At 49.6% G+C, this 21084-nt stretch overlaps 7 protein-coding genes across 7 annotated transcripts; 4 read left to right on the top strand and 3 right to left on the bottom strand.

The window, feature by feature from the left end:
- Positions 1 to 562: 562 nt before the first annotated feature.
- On the top strand, positions 563 to 2203 carry FPRO_08552 (uncharacterized protein; the record flags this gene model as incomplete). Its single annotated transcript, XM_031222232.1, has 1 exon — positions 563 to 2203. The coding sequence occupies one exon, from the start codon at positions 563 to 565 to the stop codon at positions 2201 to 2203; it is 1641 nt and encodes a 546-aa protein (XP_031087712.1).
- Positions 2204 to 2229: 26 nt separating this feature from the next.
- Positions 2230 to 4080, bottom strand: FPRO_08551 (putative ATP dependent RNA helicase; the record flags this gene model as incomplete). The annotated part of the gene is made up of 3 exons (XM_031222231.1): positions 2230 to 2363; positions 2431 to 2524; positions 2590 to 4080. The coding sequence occupies 3 exons, from the start codon at positions 4078 to 4080 to the stop codon at positions 2230 to 2232; spliced, it is 1719 nt and encodes a 572-aa protein (XP_031087711.1).
- A 2317-nt stretch (positions 4081 to 6397) lies between these two features.
- FPRO_08550 (putative mitotic spindle assembly checkpoint protein mad2p) lies at positions 6398 to 7369 on the top strand (the record flags this gene model as incomplete). The annotated part of the gene is made up of 6 exons (XM_031222230.1): positions 6398 to 6493; positions 6556 to 6581; positions 6634 to 6672; positions 6722 to 6750; positions 6815 to 6960; positions 7010 to 7369. 6 exons carry the CDS (start codon positions 6398 to 6400, stop codon positions 7367 to 7369), a joined length of 696 nt encoding a protein of 231 aa, XP_031087710.1.
- A 388-nt stretch (positions 7370 to 7757) lies between these two features.
- On the bottom strand, positions 7758 to 10314 carry FPRO_08549 (uncharacterized protein; the record flags this gene model as incomplete). The annotated part of the gene is made up of 4 exons (XM_031222229.1): positions 7758 to 7902; positions 7952 to 10035; positions 10108 to 10175; positions 10287 to 10314. The coding sequence occupies 4 exons, from the start codon at positions 10312 to 10314 to the stop codon at positions 7758 to 7760; spliced, it is 2325 nt and encodes a 774-aa protein (XP_031087709.1).
- Positions 10315 to 11449: 1135 nt separating this feature from the next.
- On the bottom strand, positions 11450 to 15456 carry FPRO_08548 (uncharacterized protein; the record flags this gene model as incomplete). Its single annotated transcript, XM_031222228.1, has 2 exons — positions 11450 to 14938; positions 15001 to 15456. The coding sequence occupies 2 exons, from the start codon at positions 15454 to 15456 to the stop codon at positions 11450 to 11452; spliced, it is 3945 nt and encodes a 1314-aa protein (XP_031087708.1).
- A 656-nt stretch (positions 15457 to 16112) lies between these two features.
- Positions 16113 to 17105, top strand: FPRO_08547 (uncharacterized protein; the record flags this gene model as incomplete). The annotated part of the gene is made up of 1 exon (XM_031222227.1): positions 16113 to 17105. One exon carries the CDS (start codon positions 16113 to 16115, stop codon positions 17103 to 17105), a length of 993 nt encoding a protein of 330 aa, XP_031087707.1.
- A 583-nt stretch (positions 17106 to 17688) lies between these two features.
- On the top strand, positions 17689 to 20637 carry FPRO_08546 (uncharacterized protein; the record flags this gene model as incomplete). The annotated part of the gene is made up of 7 exons (XM_031222226.1): positions 17689 to 17942; positions 18023 to 18094; positions 18149 to 18635; positions 18775 to 18893; positions 18951 to 19135; positions 19191 to 20384; positions 20561 to 20637. The coding sequence occupies 7 exons, from the start codon at positions 17689 to 17691 to the stop codon at positions 20635 to 20637; spliced, it is 2388 nt and encodes a 795-aa protein (XP_031087706.1).
- Between the last annotated feature and the right edge of the window lie 447 nt (positions 20638 to 21084).

Genomic DNA, 21084 nt, shown 5'->3' with positions numbered 1-21084 from the left:
AGGTAAGTGCCCTCGACCACGACGCGAGACAACCTTTGATAGGCTTTTCTCAACATCCAAGTGTAGGGTAGGTAGTATTAGAATGTCTCTTGCCTTTTGACGGCTCCAGCCCTCAGGGGGCAAGCAAGATAAACTCGGCAAAAGATATCCAAACTTATGCCAAGTTACTAACCTAAGTCTTCTTTCCATTCAGGAACAAATACATAAGGCTATGTAAGGGCTGAAATGGAACTCGGGTTCTTTAAAAAAAAAAAAGGAGGTAAATTCTCATAACTTCAGGGCTGTCGGATGATTCTATATCAGCATATCTGATATTAGTCTGTTTTCTTCCACCCTATACCTGGCGGGACCGCCCTGCATTAGCATTCCCGCGCCCCCAGCACCCACTGTAATCCACTGGAGCACTGAGACATCCGCATTTCCCATCAACACGTGTCAAACAACCCGAGATATCTTCATCTTCAACCTCATCTCATCCTCCCGCCACCCACAGTCGCTCATTTCTTCCCCAACCGCCAAAATGCCCCCGTCCTCTGAAAAAGAAAGCCCTCCGGCGCCCTCAATGATCAAAGGCGCTTCCCTCCTCATCATCCTCCAGCTCGCCTCGCGCCTCATAACTTTCATCGCCAACCAGCTACTCCTGCGGTATCTCACAGCACCGCTTCTAGGTCTATCAACACAACTTGAGGTTTACTACCTCTCAGTTCTCTTCTTTGCTCGCGAAAGTCTTCGTGTTGCTATTCAACGCCGAGACTCGGGATCGCAGGCCAAAGAGGAGAGTCAAGCTGTGGTAAATCTAGGATATCTCGCTATTGGACTGGGAAGTTTCGTCAGTCTTGGGCTGGGGTGGATGTACCTTGTGTATGCGAATGAGATCACGCTTGCTACGCCGTATTTGGTTGAGTCGTTGTATCTCTATGGGTTTGCGGCTATGGTGGAGTTGTTGTCAGAGCCGTGCTTTGTTCTCATGCAGACAAGGCTGCAGTTTGGGACACGAGCTGCTGCTGAGTCGATTGCTACGTTTCTGAGATGTATCATTGTGTTTGGTTCTGCTGTCTGGGCATCCAAACACAATGATATCGGGGTGCTGCCTTTCGCCCTTGGACAGATTACCTATGGTGTCTCACTACTCCTCGTCTACTTGATCTCAGGATATCGCCTCGCCTCATCAATCGGCTTCTCACTGCTCCCCAAAACAATTGCCTCAAAAGAAAATCGCTTCTGGGCCTCCATGTTTGACCGATCAACAATTGGTCTCGCAGGGAGCATGATGGCCCAGAGCGTGGTCAAGCACCTCCTTACCCAAGGCGACACATTCCTCATCTCCTTTCTCGCATCTGCCAGCGTGCAAGGCGCATACGCTCTCGCAAACAACTACGGAAGTCTCCTTGCTCGTCTTCTCTTCCAGCCTGTTGAAGAGAGTAGCCGAAGTTACTTCTCTCGCTTGCTGTCATCTGTAACACCCGTCAAACAAGGCGGCAAGCCGGTTCAGGAAGTGTCAGAAGCGAAGCAGAACCTACAAACTCTTCTTCGCCTGTACATCCTTTTGGCTTCAATCATAATCAGTCTTGGCCCTTTTGCTGCTCCGCCTCTTCTGGCTATTGTGGCAGGCAAGCAATGGGCTGGCTCAGGGGCAGGTGATGTGCTTGCAGCGTACTGTTTCTACATTCCCTTCATGGGTCTTAATGGTCTCACAGAATCATTCGTGGCGTCAGTCGCTACTGAAGCCGAAGTCCATATCCAGTCTGTTTGGATGGGTGCATTCTCTGTCATTTTCGCTGCTTCAGCCTTCCTCTTCATGAGAATCTACCCTCTTGGTGCTATCGGTCTCGTACTAGCCAACATCATCAACATGGGATGTCGCATCATCTGGAGCGGAGCATTCATCAAGCGCTTTTTCAAAACACACGGAACCGACTTCAAGATCAAATCACTTATTCCCGAGAGCACACTCGGCGTCTCAATCGCTACAGCTATCCTCCTCAAGCAACTAAAAGTCGTAGACAACGCAGATCAACCGATCAAATCTCTCGTCAAGATCGCTGGCTCCGCTATCCCATTATTGCTTCTAATGTACGTCTACAAAATTCCAAAAGCAAACTTTTTGAAAACAGCATCTAATCATCGCAGCCTGGTCCTCGAGCGCCATTTTATCCTCGAGTGTCTAAACTCGGTCCGCGGTCGCAAAGCCGCAAAACAATAGTGCTCCACATAATAGTTGTAATTCTCTTAATCAAATGTGATCTTGGTCGACTTGGCGTTCATGTCGACATCCTTGAAGAAAGCGCCGTACATGTCGTGAGCCTTCTTCTTAACGGTGGTGCCGAACTTGAGGAGATCTTCGGGTACGGGCTGGTTGGCACCTCGGAGAATGTTGACGAGCCTGAGAGTGTAAGTATATATTCAGTTGCGTAAGTGTCGGGTACTTACGAGCCGGAATGCGACTTATCCTCAACGGTAAAGAAGGTGATAGCCTCACCAGTCTTGCCGGCACGGCCAGTTCGGCCAATGCGGTGGACGTAATCTTCAATGGTCAAAGGGAACTAGGCAAATTAGCGGATGTTGGGTGGCAACTTGGGTTGAACATACTGTAACGTTGATAACGAGCTTAACCTCGGGGATATCAAGACCACGAGCAGCGACATCAGTGGCAACAAGAACAGGAGTGGCTCCAGACTTGAAAGCCTCAAGACTCCTTGTTCGCTGCTCCTGTCGCAGATCACCGTGAATACCACCAACACGAATACCCTTGCGGGCCAAGGTATTCTCCACACGTGTAGCCTCCTTCTTGTACAGACAGAAGACCAAGATACGGTCGTTCTTCTGCTTGCCCTGCTGGTGCTCCTTCAGAAGCTGAAACAGGCGGAATTCCTTCTCTCTGGGCTCAAGAACCTCAACTCGCTGTGTAATTCTTGAGTTGGCTTGCAGCTCAACGGATCCATCAGCTGTCTCCTTACCGCCAGATCCAATGGCGATCTTGACAGGGCTGACCATGAAGGAAGAGGCGAGGGACTGGACGGATTGAGGCCATGTAGCTGTAAACATGAGTGTCTGGCGCTTCTCGCGAGGTTGGCAAGCACCAAGGATCTGCTTAATATCCTCCTCGAAACCCTTGTCAAGCATACGATCAGCCTCGTCGAGAACGGCGAAAGTAACTTGGCTCAGATCAACGGTTCCATCAGACATGAAGTCCTTAAGACGACCGGGGGTAGCAACAATAATGTCAGCACCACATCGGAGAAGGTTTCGCTGATCGTCCTTGGAAGCACCACCGTACAGACACACACACTTGAGCTTGTTGAGCGCAGCGACGGAAGCCATCTGCTCATAGGTCTGCATGGCGAGTTCTCGTGTAGGCGAAACAATAACGGCCTTGGTGCCCTTGTATTTGATTTCAGAAACAGCCTCAACGCAGGGAAGAGCGAAAGCCATGGTCTTTCCGGATCCTGTCTCAGCGACACCGATGACATCGCGACCAGAGAGAGTGAAAGGCCATGAAGCGGACTGGATAGGTGTAGGGGCCTTGTAGTTGGCGAATGGCGAGGGCTTCTTCTCGAGGAGGTTTGTGGCAGGGAGCTGGTGGAATTCCAAAACAGGGCGAAGAGTGACGGTCTCGGTCTTGGGGTCGGTGATGGTGATCTGGTTCTTGGAAAGGAATTCGTCAATCTGGGCTTGAGGGACGTTGGAGAGGCTTGCGGTCTGGACGTAAGCAGCATCGGAGGATCCGTCGTCAGAAGATTCGTAAGTGACCTTGGCTTTCTTCTCCTTCTTAGTCTTCTTCTCCTTGGGGGCCTCCTCCGTGGCTTCGGTAGTCTCAGCAGACTCCTCAGCGGCCTTGGCCTTCTTCGCCTTCTTCTTTTCCTTCTTAGCCTTCTTGCGCTCGGCACGCTCAGCCTCAGAATCGCCAGTCTTTTCAGCAGGTGTCTCCTGCTCTTCGGTCTTGCGCTTCTTGTCCTTCTTCTTATCCTTGCGCTCCTTCTTCAAACGAGCCTTCTCGTCGTCGGTGACCTTGGTCTTCTTGGAAGGTCGGTCGACGACGGCATCCTCGCTATCAGCGAGGAGATGCTTTGTAGCAGCCATTGTGAAAGATTATATGTGGTATTCGACCGAAGGGACGGTCGTACGAATGGCAATCGAGGGTATCGCAGAATGGCTGGGAACAAATTGCGACGTAAAAATGGGTGGGATGTTTTACAGAGCGAGCGCAAAAAATCTCTTATCGATAAGACAAAAACCGTTCGCCTTCCAGTTTAGACCCACATTCCGCTGTCCCCGGTAAAAGGTACGTACCCAAATTCCTTTCTTGAACCATTTCATGAGGTGCTTCTAAGTCGCTTCACAATCACTATATTATGCCTTAATAGCATTTCATGTTGTGACATTGAACTAAGTCTTGTACGATGCAATGCGTCGCTTCGTATACACCAAGCTATGTCCACAGTTCAAGCAGTCGGCGACACGTGTGCCCTGTTGTGTCTTCGCTTTTCAACCCTTCAGGTTTAGACGATATACAACATTTGAAGTCTCATATGCGTAACGATCGTGTATGCTCCCGTTCAAGTCGGTATCCGAATGCTAAGGTGTCATACCCTACAGTCCTGTCACAAGACCTATCAAAATGCAAGTTGCCGTTCAGTTCTGTCAAGCTGGGGATGGAGTTACGTTGATGCCTCACTTACCGGGCGATGTAACAGAGTCATGATTGGGTCAATTCTGGTTTTCATTTGATCGCCCTGGTTTATATGACATTTGGTTTGTTATATTTAGTCCTAGGGAAGTCATGAAGCATCGCTTGTCCTCCTCTTTGCCAAAAGCTTCATAGTCTCTGTTGGACTACTTCATGATCTCCTTGGGCGTCTGTTGTGAGAGCTTGACTAGCATGTCTGTCTCATTCTCTAGATGACTATTCGAGAGTCCCAAATAGGTTTTTGAATAAGAGATGGCATACAAGTGTACGCCGGCCCCCAGTCACCATGGAGGATGAACTGTGTTCCCCACGTTTCGCATTGGTCTCTTCAGCGGCCCATGAGACTTCACCATGAATACTAGGAGCGAGCCGCTTTGTTCTCTCGAGGGTCGTTCTGACGTATACGGAGTCGGTATTCGAGCCGCATTTTACGCACAATGGCTTGGCTCTCTTCTCATGGAATACCTCTCTTAGGAGAACCTTACAGATTTGCGGTTTATCAGTCTGTTTTCTTCAGCAGCCGCTTCCATATCTCTCGTCATTGGAGTCGCTTACAACTCCCTTGAGCCACTCGACATATACTTCTTGCTTCTTCTAGCCATGGGTTTCCACATATTTCAGATGCCATTATACATCTGGCGTATTCTCACCAGGTGTCAAGCTCACCTTGACCCGTTCCAACTCTCGAAGGAGAGCCATGGGCACTTCTATCATCTCATGAGTCTTACAGTACTCTCAGCTAACGTGTCTATTGGAACATGGTGCTTCACGACCTTTCTCCCTCAACTGGACCGTGATTGCCGTGACCTGGTATTTCTATTTGGTAAGGTCAGTCTGGAAAATCAGGGATATAGCATGGGTGGCTCCATATTCTTCATTGGGGTTCTTGTAGGCATTGGCGGGTTCATCTTTTTAAACGCTTGTCGCACTATCACCAAGTCGAGTTCACGACATAGGAGAGCGAGGTGAGATCGTTCCAAGCTACTCAATTTCAGTACTGAACATATTCAGGTCGAGAAATATCTGGCGACTCAGAATACTCCGCGCAACATCTGGCTTAATAGTATTTACACTTTTGGTTCTCTCGATCGAACTTCCTATACAGTGGAACCGTATCCAAGGCGTTTACGAATTTACTACAGTGGCACAATTATTGCCCCTTATGCTCACTATTGGAGTATTTCTTCGATCTTGGGCTGTTTATGCCAGCAGAGCCAACGATACGTCGGGAGGACGAAGGCATCGCAGATCTCCTTCAAGGTCCTCTTCATCAACATCTATATCTACACATATATCGACCACATCGACCACATTAAGCAGCAACTCTTCCCCAGTCGTTGGCTATTATCACACGTACCCTACTTACCAAAATGATCAGGAAGATCCCCAGTACGACTACGATGATTACTATGATTATTATAACGATTACAATAACTACAATTACTCAAATACAGCAGAAGGTGATCAAGCCCAGATTCAGTGGCCACAGGGAGTTCATTTCTCACGTTGGTAAATTGGCAATAAATACATCTTTATCACCAAAACAAGGTGAAGCTCGGTGACCTCGGTGAACCCCGCCGCACAGACCCCTGAGACCCCTTCCACCCCGCAACCGCAAGTAAACAAAACCACCACCAATTCCCAAACTCAACCCGTCACAATCGCCCACAGATACGCTTCATTCCAATTGATATCCCAGTAGCGCCGAAAATGTCCTCAAAGGAAGCTTCCAAGAGTAAGGACAAGGATAAGTCCAAGGTCCATAAGCTCTCCCTCAAGGGCAGCGCTCGTCTTGTCGCTGAATTTGTACGTTGAAACAAGCTGATTTCCTACTTGGGCGAGAGTTTGCTAACCGTTGGGATTTACAGTTTCAATATTCTATTCACAGCATTCTGTACGCGAGCCTACACTTTATCGGTCGGCGATTTTGGTTAACGATTTGATAGCTTTCAACGAGGTGTCTATCCCGCTGAGGACTTTACAGTGTACGTTCGTTGCAACCGATGTCTCTAAACACCAACTGACAGAATCCAGCGTTAAGAAATATGGCCTCAACATGCTGGGTAAGCCCGCAATCCTTGACTCCACAACCACCCCTCTGCGACTCTTGCGACTAACACCATCCAGTCTCGGCTGATGACCAAGTAAAAGCCTACATCAAAAAGATCATGTCCCAGCTCGACAAATGGATGGTCGGCGGCAAGATCTCCAAGCTCGTCATCGTCATCACAGACAAAGACACAGGCGAGCACGTCGAGCGCTGGCAATTCGACGTACGCCTTTCCACTCCCCCTATCTGTACAAACTCCCTAACTTAAACAGGTCCAAATCTTCCAACCCGTCAAGAAGTCCAAGTCCTCCAAATCCTCCTCCAAAGACCAAGAAAACGCCGCTCCCGCTGGTTCCGCGCCCACAGCCCCCGAAAAGACAGAAACAGAAATCCAAGCCGAAATCGCAGCTATCTTCCGACAAATCACCGCATCTGTTACGTTTCTACCTCAGCTCAGCGGCGATTGCACATTTAACGTCCTCGTTTACGCTGATGCGGATAGTGAGGTCCCTGTTGAGTGGGGTGACTCGGACGCGAAGGAGATTGAGAATGGAGAAAAGGTGCAACTGAGGGGATTCAGCACGGCGAATCACCGTGTTGATACCTTGGTCAGCTATCGATTTACTGACTGAGCTGGAGGATCTCGAGTGTATATGGAGGGAAAGTGATGGATGAGTTGCTTTTGGTGGATTTCGGCATAACTCAGGAATGATTTATCTTGAGGGGCGTTACAAGGCGCCTTGGGGACTTTGCTTGTCCATATTCAATATTCAACGACCGCGATGGATTTGTACGATACGTATCAGGATGTCTTGTTATCTAATCTTCGCAGGCATAATATCCCAGTCACTTCTACATGCGTGTCTCATCTGCTTTTCTAATGTCCAGGTACCAAATCATGACAGCGTAGACATAGCTGCCATCGCCTCTTCAACCTCGCGCCATTCACCGTCTCATGCAACCGGCCTGTCTTCAAATCAAATGCGCCTCACCCATTGCTATACAATCGATAGCCTGGACCTAAACTCGCTTGAAAAAGTACACATACGCAAACTTGCGCATCTCATCAACATCATGGGCTTCAACGACCTTCTCATCGTTGAAGAGAACCCAAGTTGGAACATTAGCATCTCCCAGAGCCTTGCGGATGAAAGCAACGTAATGTCTATAACTAATTAGCATGCTGTGTGCTGTAATTGCGTAGAAATACTTACCCAGCATGGATACTTGTGCCCTTGTGGCACACGATTGATCGAAGTTGGAAAGTAGCGGGCAAGTCAGCACTTCCAGCAGGTTCCTTAGGAGCAGCTGCTTCGGTGGGAGCATCATCATCAAAAGTGCCTTGGTCGTCAGGATGGCTGAACAGCCACTCGACAGCCCGCTCGACATCGCCACCTGTCTCTTTCAGGGCCTTCTTGGCCTGAGGGGCACCGAAACCCATAGCTCCGAGCATCTCAATTTTCTCAGGGTCAGCGGTGTTGGCACCACCACTTTGAGCACCAAGATCAAGGGGCGCATCAATGTCGGGGTCCTCCATGTGTCCGAACAACCATTCCATCGCGGCGTTGGCATCGGAGTTTCCGGTGGCATGAAGAGCACGCTCGCAGCGGTTGCGAGGGAAGCCCATGGCTTCGAGCTGAGCGAGAGCGGCAGCATCAGGTTCAAAAGCAGGGGCTTTGACCTCAGGCTCGTCTGGCAGTTGTTCCTCCCCAGGCTGCAGTCCCTTGGACATATATTCGTCCAAGTTAAAGGGCTCGTCCGGTACAAGAACAGGAACATCAACCTTAATAGGAACCCAGTTGACCACAGTCATCTTTCGTGCGTTGACAACCAGGGTATCGGGGAATGTCTTGAACAACGATCGCTTGGTGAAGCCATCCTTGCTTCCGCAAGCTGAGCAAGTCAGCTCAACCTTCTCCGCTCCTGTGAAGTTATCGAGACACTCTTTGAGTGACACAGGCTTGTAAGCATCTGGGCCCTCGGAACCCTCCTCCCGAGGTAACTTTTCTAGGGGGACGTCGATGAAAATATTGTCTTGCTCGTTACTGCTGTACCGCACCTTGTGGCATCCCAAACATTGAAGTCTTTGCTCTAGGACAAATCGGAAGGGTTGTGTAGGGTCCTTTCCATCGGGATGGGGAGATCGAGTGACGAGTTTGAATAGGTGCTGAAGGAATTCGAGGGCATCCTGCTGTCGCATTGTAGAAAACTCTTCATGTCCTCGGCCGATGAGGTGCTTGAGCATGGCTGGGGCAAGACCCTTCTGGTGTGTGATTCCCTCTGCAGCAACATCAGCGTCAGGTTTAGAGTATCGTCCAGACAACAGTCCATCGGCTGTCTTTCGGAGCTGGGTCTCAATATCCGCAGCTGGTTCGGAAACGATGGGTAGGTCGTCATTGGGTCGGAAGTATCGCTCCTGGAATGATGGCATGTCAAACAGACACTGGATGATACTGGCAAGGTAGCAGCTGTTTCCGAGGTTCTTCAGACCAGTGAGACCAGGACCAAACAGGGGCTTGAGCTCCTTTCCGTCTTCCGTCGTCATACTGAAGTCCCATTTGAGATTCTGCTCGATCTGCATCTCGGTCAAGCTCTTTTCCGTCTTCTGACGCTCCGCCAATACGATGCCCCAGTGGTTCAAGTGCTCACCCAGGTTATCGTCCACTCGTTCGTCGTCACACTTGTAGCAGTAAATATCGGCGGTTCCCTCAGGAGTGATAGATCCGAGCTTCACGGCGACGCCATGACCGGACTCGTTGGCATGAGCCAGAGCATGCGAATTTCCGTCTACGCCACCCATCTGCTTACGGCCACATCCCAGGTTGCCACACTCGATACACAGCCAAAGGTTCTCTGCTAGGTCACAAGCATAGCAATGGCTCAGGTCGTTTTGCTCGATCTTCTTAGCAGGCGCTTGCTGAAGCATCAAGATATGCTCGCAGCTGGTCAGCTCCTGTTCCCATGCCTTAACCTCTTCCTTTCGAGAAAATGTGTTCGCCTTGAGAATACCGTCGACCATCGGTGCGAGCTTGGGATGCGATCGGTCGAGTTCGGTGTTACAGTCGAGGCACTTGACAGTCAGCGCTGTATCATATCGGTCCTCCTCAGTTTCAGCAGCGATAGCCAGCTTGGACATCTTGGCGGGTGGTTCGTCTCGTTCGACAATCTTTCTTGTGCGGCGGATGTTGAGAGCGAGGGGATGCTGGGTCAGCGCATAGTGAAGTTTATCATGGCTACGTTCGCCAGCGCATCCTCCGTTGAAGCACTGAAGGCAGACATCGAGCCCAGCAGGATCATCCTGTTTAACTTGGTCAGTAAGCTAAGCTTCAAGGATTTCGAGGGCTTGGCGCTCAGCAAGCGGGAGTCTTACGATGGAGTCGAAACATTGAGTACAATCTTCGCGATAGACGGATTGAGAAGGGTTAGGGGGTGTCAGCCCTACGGTATAGTCAGTCTACAAAGTCCTCCTAAGGTCGACCGCGAGCTTGTCGCAACTATCATGACTGGTGGTCGATCAAATGGCGGGGTCGATTTTGAAGATTCACGTACCGATCAAGTCGAGATGCTGGCAAGCCATGATGGGGAAGCTTTCGTTTGGCTTCCTCTTTTACAAGCCAAGGTTTGGTCAGGATAAGTAAAAGAGAAGATTGAAGTGATATGTGTAGAAGTGGATGTGGAATTAAGCTTGAGCTGAAATCAGCACTGCCTGGAGTTGGAAGCTTCAGGTGCTTTAGTGATACCTTAGGCGGCACACGTCACTGGGGTAAGGCGGCGGGGCATTCCACCAGCCACTCATCCCGCTTGGTGGCGCTGTGGCGTTAATCCTTTCATGATTCCATTCAATATCCACGTCCAGACTTGTGATGATTCCATGTGGTATTGGTAATTTAGTTGTGTTGAGTCTTAGCTGTTTAGTATCTGTTTCGACCTTTTTGTCGGAAAATGGCATGTTGACAGGTCAAAACGCTGTATTCGGCTGTAATATTCCCCGATTGACACTGGCTGGGTGAAACATTACAATCTTGAATCGCTTTGTAAGCCGCGCAACTCCAACAAGGCCGCCTGAGGTTATACAACATGATCTCGACTTATGTGCCAACACTGCAAACCAGGGGCTTGAACTTTAGTATTCCCACAACCTGGATTTCAAGGTGGGCAGTGCGTCTAAGGCATTCATTCATTCGCATCGGGGGGTAACACATCAGATGGCCTACCCTAAAGACACTGATTGATCTACATCTGACAAGCACCCGGCATAGAATTCACCAATAATCAAGTCGCTTTGCAAATTCTGTCTTGCTAACAGTGATGCAATTAAGTTGTATGAGATTTAAATTCGCCTCAAATGGGAATGCTGGTAAACACTATCTCTCCTTACAAACTGCTCTTACCGAGTTCTCTATGGCTTTCGACACGGTCACAACTTCGCCAGCGAAGCTAAAATGGCAGATTTTGTAGTCTGAGTATCTTGTGAACGGTCCCAACTCATCACTTTTCCCTCGGTTTGAAAGCAGCAACCAGCAATACCGATACGATAGATCAGCCCGTCTGGACCATTCGAACAAGTCCAAACAACTCTTGAAAGGTCTCACCACCATGGCCTGTCCTATCACGTATGTAGTAGGTGCCTAGCCTATCGATACTCGAAATTGTCGTGAGACAAGAGTCCGTCTGGCTTGAGATGAAGTGCCGCCGGAGCCTTCACCTTATCACTACCTATTTTGCAACAACTCGATGTCCTGTTCCGAAAATGGGAACTGCCAACAGCCGTGGAGCACATATCCTGCCCATTCGTAGAGATGCGCCGGGAACTTGTCCATCTTCCTGGCGGCTCGCTGCATCGCCTTCGCAAGATTCACCAAGTGACTGCTACTGACTTTTAATGTATTTTCACCGGTAGAAGCGCTCTGTTTAAGGAATGAGTCGAAGAAGACCTTCTCAAACTTCGCACCGTGCATATCGCTAATTTTCCACAACGTCGATACAGTTGAACTGGCCCCAGAGCACATCAGTGCAGGGACAAGTCCCAAGACCTCGTCTCCGATCGGTACATTCACGACGCCCCCTTGACATGCTATCATGTTGACGTGAGTGCCTGGCAAGACACGGATGTCGAAGATTTCTCGGGCTGTCACGCTCTCAACTTTGGTTTGCCCTTCTGATAGCGCACATGGCATGGGGAACTCGACCTGGTGATCCAGAGGGTCTGTCGATCCCCAGCCACAATGAGTATGCAAATGAAGCAGACGAGACTTGACAGCCACATCCATGAACTCCTTCTTGGAAGCGGTCTGGTCGATCATTGGATCTGTGCGGAACCGACGGGCCAGTGTCTTGATGCTGGTGCGGCCAGCTCCATACCTCTCGGATTCTGATTCTGGAATGCCTGATATGAACTTTGCATTGATGAGCTCCGGAGATTCTCGAGCTAACTCTGTAGCCGCGAAGCAGGAGCGTAGCAGCGACTGGCTATGTGTATAAACGACAGGATTCCGGTGGATCAGCGCCTCATACTCTCCGATCGCAAGCGCATGGAGCGGAAGTCGATGGAGATAAGAGGACGGGCACAGGACAATTAGCTCATGAGGCTCGATATGGCGTGCAAGCGGCGCAATGAGGCCACCCAACATGCTGTCGAATGCTTCACGTGCCTCTGACCTGTTGAGATTCTCCTCTTGTATGACTTCGAACTTTTCTGGGATAAGATATGTTTTCAGCCAATCAACCACATCTCCTACTTTTGTACTCAGAACATCCATGGTTGGTTTTATACCCAAATTTTGTTCGGATCTATCCTTAATTGTGAACAGAAACAATCTACCGAAGTCGCCCGTGAAATACGGAGGGAGGTAGAACCAGTCAACCAGGACAATGCTTGTACCACTCTGGGCTGTGACTCTGGCCACATCAGACAAGTCGAATGGCTGGGCCTCTTTCAAGTCGAGGAGTTGCCTCAGCAAGTCGTGTGTGTCTCTCATGGTTCGACGATGCGTGTCCAGCTGTCGACGCAGATTGAATTTGGCCATCCCCTCAGCCTTCTCGATACGCTGTTCTAGCTCCAGCATTTCGTCGTAACCGCGCGCAGTTTCAGGACATGCCTCGATCTTACTCACAAGCTCCGGTGGAGCGGACATACGCACTCCGATGGTCCGCGCTAGTGACCGTGCTTTGAACTTCTGCACCCATTGCCATACCTTGGTGATAGTCTCATCAGATGGCTCACCTGGAGCCGCGAGGAGCAGCTCGATGGCTGTGAGGACCGTGAATGCATTGGCATTGCCCGCGGTGATACTCTGCCGGTGTGTGATTCCTTCTAGGCCTGAACTTGTGGACGCATGGAGCTCGCTCATCGAAAATATCTCATCAGCCTCTTCAGCCTGACTGATCCCTCTGTTGCGGAGGTCGTGGATTTGAGCCTTGGCATAGTCTGAAAGGCAATAAGTATCGTTCTCTGCCTCTTTAGGCCTATTTTCTGCTGTTCTGCCTTTGGTATCGTTGGAGCTCGCTGCTTGCTGCTCCAATTGTCTTATCCGCCTGATCATGAACATGCAGATTTGCGCTCCAGATCGCTGGTGAAGAGCCACCCGAACGAGGTCCTTGTTTCGACGAAACTCAGCCAGAGCACGGTCGTTGTATGTTTGGGCATTTGACAATCGTTCTCCTGATTCAGCACTGGTGAAATCCGCCGAGTAATCTAGCGGTGCCATGTAAGTGAGTGCTATTTGGGACAGCCAACTGCCCTTGCTACCTGGAAACTTGTCCCGGATGATCTGGGGGAGGCTTTCTTCGAGCTCGAGTAGACTCTTGAGCTCAGAGAGGCGAAGGTCCCAGAGCTGAAGATCAGAAAAGTGCATCTGCCTCCCGAATCTGAGCATGACCAAACAGAACAGTCGACGGTTCTTTTGATGCACAGGGGGTTTACCGAGCCATGCACAGAGACGTGTATACCGTTCTTCTGTGGGCTCATCGATGTCGGTGGCTTTGGGGAAGACGATAGCTTTCAATGCGGCTTCTTTCATATCCTTGAACTCTTCAAGGGCAGAGTTCCCAGTGGCGATGTCTTTAAGCAGCCATGTCAGTACCAGCTGAATGGACATTTCTTGTATTTTTGCCTGGTCTCCAATGACATCGCTCCAGCCCCAATAGAATGTCTCCTCCCCATCATCGTCCTGAACCTGATTCTGGGTATCTTGTTGTACAGAAGGAGTGGTGCCCCTTTTCGTTGTATCGCGGCGGCTCTGTCTCGAATGCATCCAATTGCCCACGGATGGTGTGGATGTCTCCAATCGACTGGCCTCCTCGTCGATCCTCCCAGCCTCATCCTGCCGACGAAGACTTCGCAGGAGTGATGCCTGACTCCTAAGGAGCAACGCCCGCACCACTGGGGCGTCGAAGTGCGGATACTGTTTAAAGAAGTCATCAATCCAGTCGAGAGCCTTATCGCGATCAATTAGGCTCGCGAGCGCAACAGAATTGAGGTCAACATGATGGTGCACCAGATCGCAAATGTCCTCCGATACAGTCTGATCATACGTATCGAGGCGCCTCTGCACATCAAAATACGTGGTCCTGAACAATTCCATTCCAGTGACTTCGTAATATTTCCTCGAGAGATCAGCAGCTGCCGCTAAGCAATAGCCAGTCTTCGTGCCGTCGACAGCTTCCATATGAGCGGCTAGCTCCTCTGTCCGCTCTAATTTGTCGATCGGGTCGTTGATGCATGACAGCCTCTCGTAGGCCATTGCTTGCATATGCGGTGTAGCCTCCTTATTTCCGATGCCAAATTCATCACAGAACCTCTGGAAAGCCGCCTCAGATTTGTCGAACTCCTCAACGGCGCTTTCTGGCGCTTGTAGCTGAATATGTGTGGTTGCCCACTGAAGACGAACCACCGCCTCGATGTAGTCCCGGCCCAGGCTCGCAGGAATACTTGCTACAGCCTCCAGAAACTCGTTGACCACAGGGCCTCGGTATTCTGGTGGCGTGCGATTCAGCTCCGCGCGGAACAGGGCATTGGCCTCGTTGAACATGCCTCGCTGCGTCAGGGAGCGCCGCAGTAGTTGTAGCCCACCCCAGGGTATCCTTTCACCTGAAGCGTCTGCCCTGCCATGTAACGGGATGTGCTCTGACTCTGGATTATTGTATCCCGAATAGAGCCTGGTGAACAGACTTGCGATGACATATCGGCGAATGCAGCCCGCCTAAACACGATGTTAGATCAGTCACCATATCAAGTTCGACGGTTTGGGGGCAGCAGTCATACCTGGATGTCAGTATACTCCTCTACAGGTACTCCAGCAAGCCAATGCTGGGTTCTTTCAATCTCTATAGCTGACGACGTCACATCACCTCGATGTCTAGTCCCGAGCATGGCCCATGTCAAAAGCATGAGTCGATGTTCGGGTGATCCAAGGTCGTCTTTGGCTTCTCGCAGCCGTAAAAGCTCCGAGTTTAGGATGCCCCATGCCCGGCCCCATTTGCCCGCCTCCAACTCGAGGTCGGCGTGCTCAATAGCGACAACCGGAACTGCTGCAAAAGATCCAAGCTCATTGTCGAATATTGCTCTGGCTTCGTTGGCGAGTCCTGACATCTTGAGCCAGATGGCACGCTCGAGCTGTTTGACAGCCTCCGGGGGCAATGAACTGTACAGGGATGTATATATCCCCCAGTAGCAAGGAGATATCGACATCTCACTCAATTGTTCTAATGGAACATCCATTTTGAAGTTCTGACGTTTGAATAATGCTAGAAATGCTCAATTTGGATCAGAGCAAGCGAGAACAGTGTATAACATGAGAATCGAGATGATGCTTTGAGTATTTGTAAATGCTGTATCGCTTCTTACAACAAGTCCCAACCCGGTCTTATTATACCATCCCTTTCATATTATCTCTCCTCCTCTTTTGCTCTTCGAACTTACCGTCTTGTCCAACATGCTCTTTTTCAGCTCGTTTCAGCTTCTTTCAAATTTGGGAGTTGAGGGGAAGTCACATTGATCCTATTGGACCGTATCAATCGATAGCGTCCAGTGTGATGCGCGAGATAAAGCAATAAAGGTGCATGACAAGGATGTTCGGGACGACTTAAATTTCTGAAGATACGTTACAACAGCTGTTACGCGCCGGTGGCGTGGTGGTCTAGATTCGGAAGTCTGATTCTAGAGCGCGCAATGAAAATGGATGTGTTGCAGTGAGGCTGAGTGCTGATAGTATATATCATGGTGCATGCGTGTTGATCCAGCACCTGATCCCACGGCTGATGCTATGCGAACCTAGAGGCATTTTGTTCAGTAACACTGCTCAACATACACTAGCCCTCTATCAAGGACTTCAATCCCACTTACACACAACAAGCGCCTCCATTAGTCTGGGCATGATGTCGGAACTCCCTGACAAATCGAATTCACCAATCCCGTCATCTGTGTTTGATAGCGATGTTGATGACCCCAATTCGTCTCCAGTCCTTCTACCGTTGACTGTGTCGATCGATGATGATGGTGCAGGACAGCTCTCAGCACCGCAGACGAATACCACGGCTGAGCTCTCAGAGCCGCGACAGATTATATCGTCTGGAGACCCTTCCAAATTTCTCCAGGCTGAGCTTGGGCGACCTGTTTTCGCAGGAACCTACTTCAACGAGCCTGCGTATCTCGTCCAGCTGCGATTGCACTTGTCACTGTCAAGCGGAAATCGAAGCTGGCTCAGCCGTATCCAAACGGTTGATATTCATGTTCATGTAGAAGACGCACCGAGAGATGATGCACAGAATGCTTCGGAGAATTCTGATAGCAGTGACAGTGATTTCGAAGAGGAGGAACTTCCGCACCCAGCAATCGTCAAAGCATTCCCTAGTCCCAGTGGTTGGGAGGGTACACCACAATCCGCTGAGGTGTCATTAACGCACGGAATCGGCATGCAAGTAGGCTACAATCCCGCTTCTGTTTCCTACAACATCGGCGAATCACGCACCTGGACCAAGACCGGAGCCGTCAAGGTCAAGGTAGCACACAAAGGTCCGGGACAGAACAAGTTGCATGTCCGGGTCGAAGAGAGCTCCGTGGACAAAGCTGGAGTGCCAGACTATTTGGTAGTGCCTTTCATCATCAGACACCGGTCCCGTCGCTTCCGTATGCGTGTTGGGATTCATGCGCGCTTTGGCTTCTGGCGCGGCAAGCTGGCTGAAGTGGTGCCCATTCTTGGTCGCGCTGATGAACCTTTGTTCTTTGATCCGCTGGTTATGCGCCGGGCTATGGAAAAGGGACGGAGGGGCGTTAATGGGGAGAAGGTCGTTGAGTGGCGTGGTGCACTGGATGAAGTTGCGCTGCAGGAGTACTCGTCGCTGATTGATAAGAATGCCACTCAGGCGTGACAGTGATGTTTTAGGGAGGCTGGCATTCAACTCTAAAGCCGATATATCAGGGAGATAGCTGTCTAGGTTAATAGATGTGTTGCAATGGCCTGCATCGCTCGCTCGAACCCGCCTCCTATTGGGAACTGTGAATTTGGCTTGGCCTCATGACGCTGTGCTGTTCAGTATGTGGCGACGCTTCAAGTCTCAGAGTTCTCATTCCTAAAATTAAAGGTATTCGAGAGTATTGGAATTTTATACTGGTCGCAAAATCATCTGAAGGTCCTATCCGGGTATGGTAGAGTAGAGGGAGGGTCCGATAACATGAGAACGCCTCACGTTGACTCAGCATGCCCAAAATGCCTTGTCATTGCCTTATTTTTGTGCTTTTCTCTTGTGATTTAGGTGTGTATTGTTGTTGAAAGTTTCCTGAGTATTCCTGCAGAGGGACCCAGAAAGCCTTGCCGTCCAATAACAGCTTGCAGCTGAGAGCCTGATCAGGCTGTGCAGAATGTACCATCAATCATCAGAAACCGAGCTCTGTGTCATCTTTTCAACTCTCCTACAACATCTCCATCAGCACAATCGCCGATATTTCTACTAAATGGCAGAGCTTCTGGGCATCGTCGCTGGCGGAGCTGGACTTGCCTCTCTGGCACTCCAGTTAGTCGATGGCGGCCAGAAACTGCGACAGCGCTACAAGAACGTCAAAGGCCTTGGAGGTAACATTTTATGGCTGAGTGAGGATATCGAACTCATCGGAAAGCAGCTCATCCAACTCGAAACTAGCGCAGACGACATCATGCAAGAGCAACTTGGTCCGATCATGATGGGAGATGTCGAGACCGCTCTGCAAGAGTGGCAGATCGCTTAGCAAACCTGGCTGGTGATATACCAGTCAACTCTTCAAGGAGGCAGATCATACGAACTACATTCAGGTCGGGTCAATGGAAGGGTGAGCTTGACGAACTTCAGGCCCTTGTCACTGGTCTCAAGCAAGACATATCACAGTACGCTATTCCTCCATCCGCGGTGAGAAGTAAAACTGACAATCAAACTTACAGACTTTACATTATTCAGCAACACTTATACATGCGTAACAGCCGAAGTTCCTTAGTTACAGCGGACGGTACATCGTCAATGACCCCAATCTTCGGTCTGTCAACAGAGATTTCTCCACACGATAACACTTTAGGCACTACTGCGACTTATCAAAATGATATCATTCAATATTCGTCATGTAACTGTGATTGCTCATGCCACAAGAAGCGCACAATAAGTGGCACCTTCTGGCGTCTGCAATACTCCCCACTGGCTGAGATATTCCAAGGTTGCGATAATCCGGACTGTTCTGTGAGGCGTTACCGTTTTGATCTTCGATTGACGTTGTATCACTACGGGATCCCATTAAAAGCAGCTCTTGGACTTGATCTCATCACTGAGCCAGGACGATATTCTCTTCAACCATGTCTACAAATCGAAACTGTCGTTGACTTCGATGCACCTGGCTTTGTGATTCTGGAAAAGCTGGCCTTGGAAGAAATAGACTGGGTAACAGCCGAGACTGAGTTGAAAGGTCTATATAAGTCTTGCCCTGGATTTGTGAACCAGGTTGATCCTTTAGGTCGTGGCTATCTTGAGGATGGTCCCCCCTTACACAAGTTTGGAGTATTGCTAACGTGAGCTGTAGGTGGCTGCTGGTAATTTCGAATATACTGATAGGAATGGTGAAGACTCTAAAACTATCACGAATCTGATCCAGCTTTTCGTTTCATCGTTCCGTACCAAAGAAACATCTCACAGCGCCGGGTTGGTCCCCCTTCCCTCTCACTGCTATGCCGGTTCGCGGCCGTTAACATGTAGCAGTCTCTTGAGACAACTACTGGATCTGATGGAAATAGGGTATGTGGGTTCTGTTGACTCTCTCGCTGCTCTTGGATGCGATTTCAAGAATGTGGTGCCCACTTTGTCCTCTTGGCCAAAACCCTTCATTTACGAAGATGACCCTTTTCATTTCCAGCGTATGAAGGCATTTATCAGAATGGATACAGGTGAGTCTGGCATACAATTATAAGGTTCGGCCAGTCTAATAAGAGCCTGTCCAAGATTTTGGAGACAGTCCTCCGCTTCACAGCTCAACATTGTTTGACTCGGATGAAAGTTTCATGCTTTGCCTTAAGAGAAACACACAACCATTCGATACGATTGTCAACTTCTTGGGTCAATCGGCACTTCACATGGCAGTACAACAGCCTTCACGTGTGGCTCAACTTCTAGCTGCTGGGCATCCAGTTGATCAGAGCGATGAGTATGGCAGGAGCCCTTTATTGTATGCCGCAGCGATGAATATTCCAGACACAGCTATGATGCTTGTCGAGAATGGTGCCAGCTTATTTAGCACTCTAGTTGATTGCCTTCCGATTATCTGCACAGTTGCTGCACGGCAGAACTGGACTTTGGTATGGCGGATCATCGATTTTGCAGCAGCATCCCATCCCGATCTTACCCCTCGCCTAATTCGAGACCTATTGGAATGGGATTTCGAAGAAGCTTACGGCGTCGTAGACGGTCAACATGATTTAGTAGACTTCTGGTCCCGAGCGATCTCAAAACTTGGCAGCCCCAACTTCTCCTTCCAGGATGGCAAGACCTTGATGCATATGACCCACGGTGTCAGATCGGCGAGAGCGTTGATAAAATTGGGCTTCACCAAATTCAAGCAAACGGAAGGAGACTTACTTGAGCACATCGCTTCGTTGCATGATTTGCCGTTGTTCCGGTTTGCTATTGCGAATGGTGGTGATATGCATTTGCACAAACACTGGGGTTGGCGCATCCTTGACATGCTGCTTCGAGATCTTGCATTAAGTAACTCAGTTAGCTTTCCAAAGATCTTGGAATTATTGCAGGCCCTCCTTGACAGTGGAGTCGAAGTTTCGTCCCATGATGAACGGGCGTGCAATTGTTTGGTTGGTGGATGCGTTCCGGGTTCTAAATGGTTATCGAGAGAACCAAATCTATGTTTATTTGCATGGCTTGAGGTATTAGAAAGGCAGAGAGGTATACAAGAGGCTAGGAAAGTTTCCCTCGCCCTTCTACGACGAATGGCTTTTGATCAAGCTGGTCTACATCACATTTGCGATACAAAATGCCACTCTGATTTAGTCTCTGATGTCGACAACGATCGATTTTGGGATATTGCTGAGCAAATCAGCATCGATGAACTTAAGAAAGAGATGGAAGACCTGGCTACCAAGCCGTACCCGGAGTTGAAGATCGAGGTCATGGCTCGCCTTCGAGGTAAGCGGAGGAAAGCATGTGCGGAAGCAGGGCCTCCCAAGCTCTCACGTAGCCTGATACAAAGTATTTCAAGGCACCGGGCGAATGATCTGAAAGAATTGTTGAAGGTAATTCGAGTAGGTCTACTTTGCCACTAAAAGTTCCTAACCTCAAGCATTGTTCTGATGAAGCGATAGGCGTCGAGTTATCCCAGTATTCCAGAACCTTTCTCAAGCTCTTGGAATCACATACTTCGGAAGAAAATGGAATCTAATCAGTGGTGGGTGCGCCATGACCTTGAAGTGGCGGTGATCGAGCTTGGGGTTGGGCTTTATCGATGCGGAGGTGATCAGTTTGAGAGCTGGATTCCACTACTGACCCAATTGACGGACATCCTGCTTGCCGAAGAACCAGAGGTCTTAGAACCCTGATCATACGGGCAGACTGCTACGGGGAGGATATGAGCATGCATATTGTTGGATAATAGGCGGCTGTAAAGTGTTATCAAATTGCAAATGCTGGTGTTCAACATAGATCGACCTGTAACACATGGAAGCTCAATCTTGCAGCACCTAACGGCGTGACATATCAGAAATCATCCTCTTTGTGAATACAATAGCTCCTCGTCATCCTTATAGATGTCTTTTTGTTGTACCACAAATTGTCAGCCATATCTGCACCTGCAATTTGAGACAAGATCCACCTGAAGGGTGGGCAAAAA

The sequence above is a fragment of the Fusarium proliferatum genome (genome assembly GCF_900067095.1).
Source record: "Fusarium proliferatum ET1 genome assembly, contig: FPRO_scaffold011, whole genome shotgun sequence".
NCBI lineage: Eukaryota > Fungi > Ascomycota > Sordariomycetes > Hypocreales > Nectriaceae > Fusarium > Fusarium proliferatum.
Note: the sequence above shows the minus strand (reverse complement) of the source record. Positions and strands in the feature narration are given on the sequence as shown.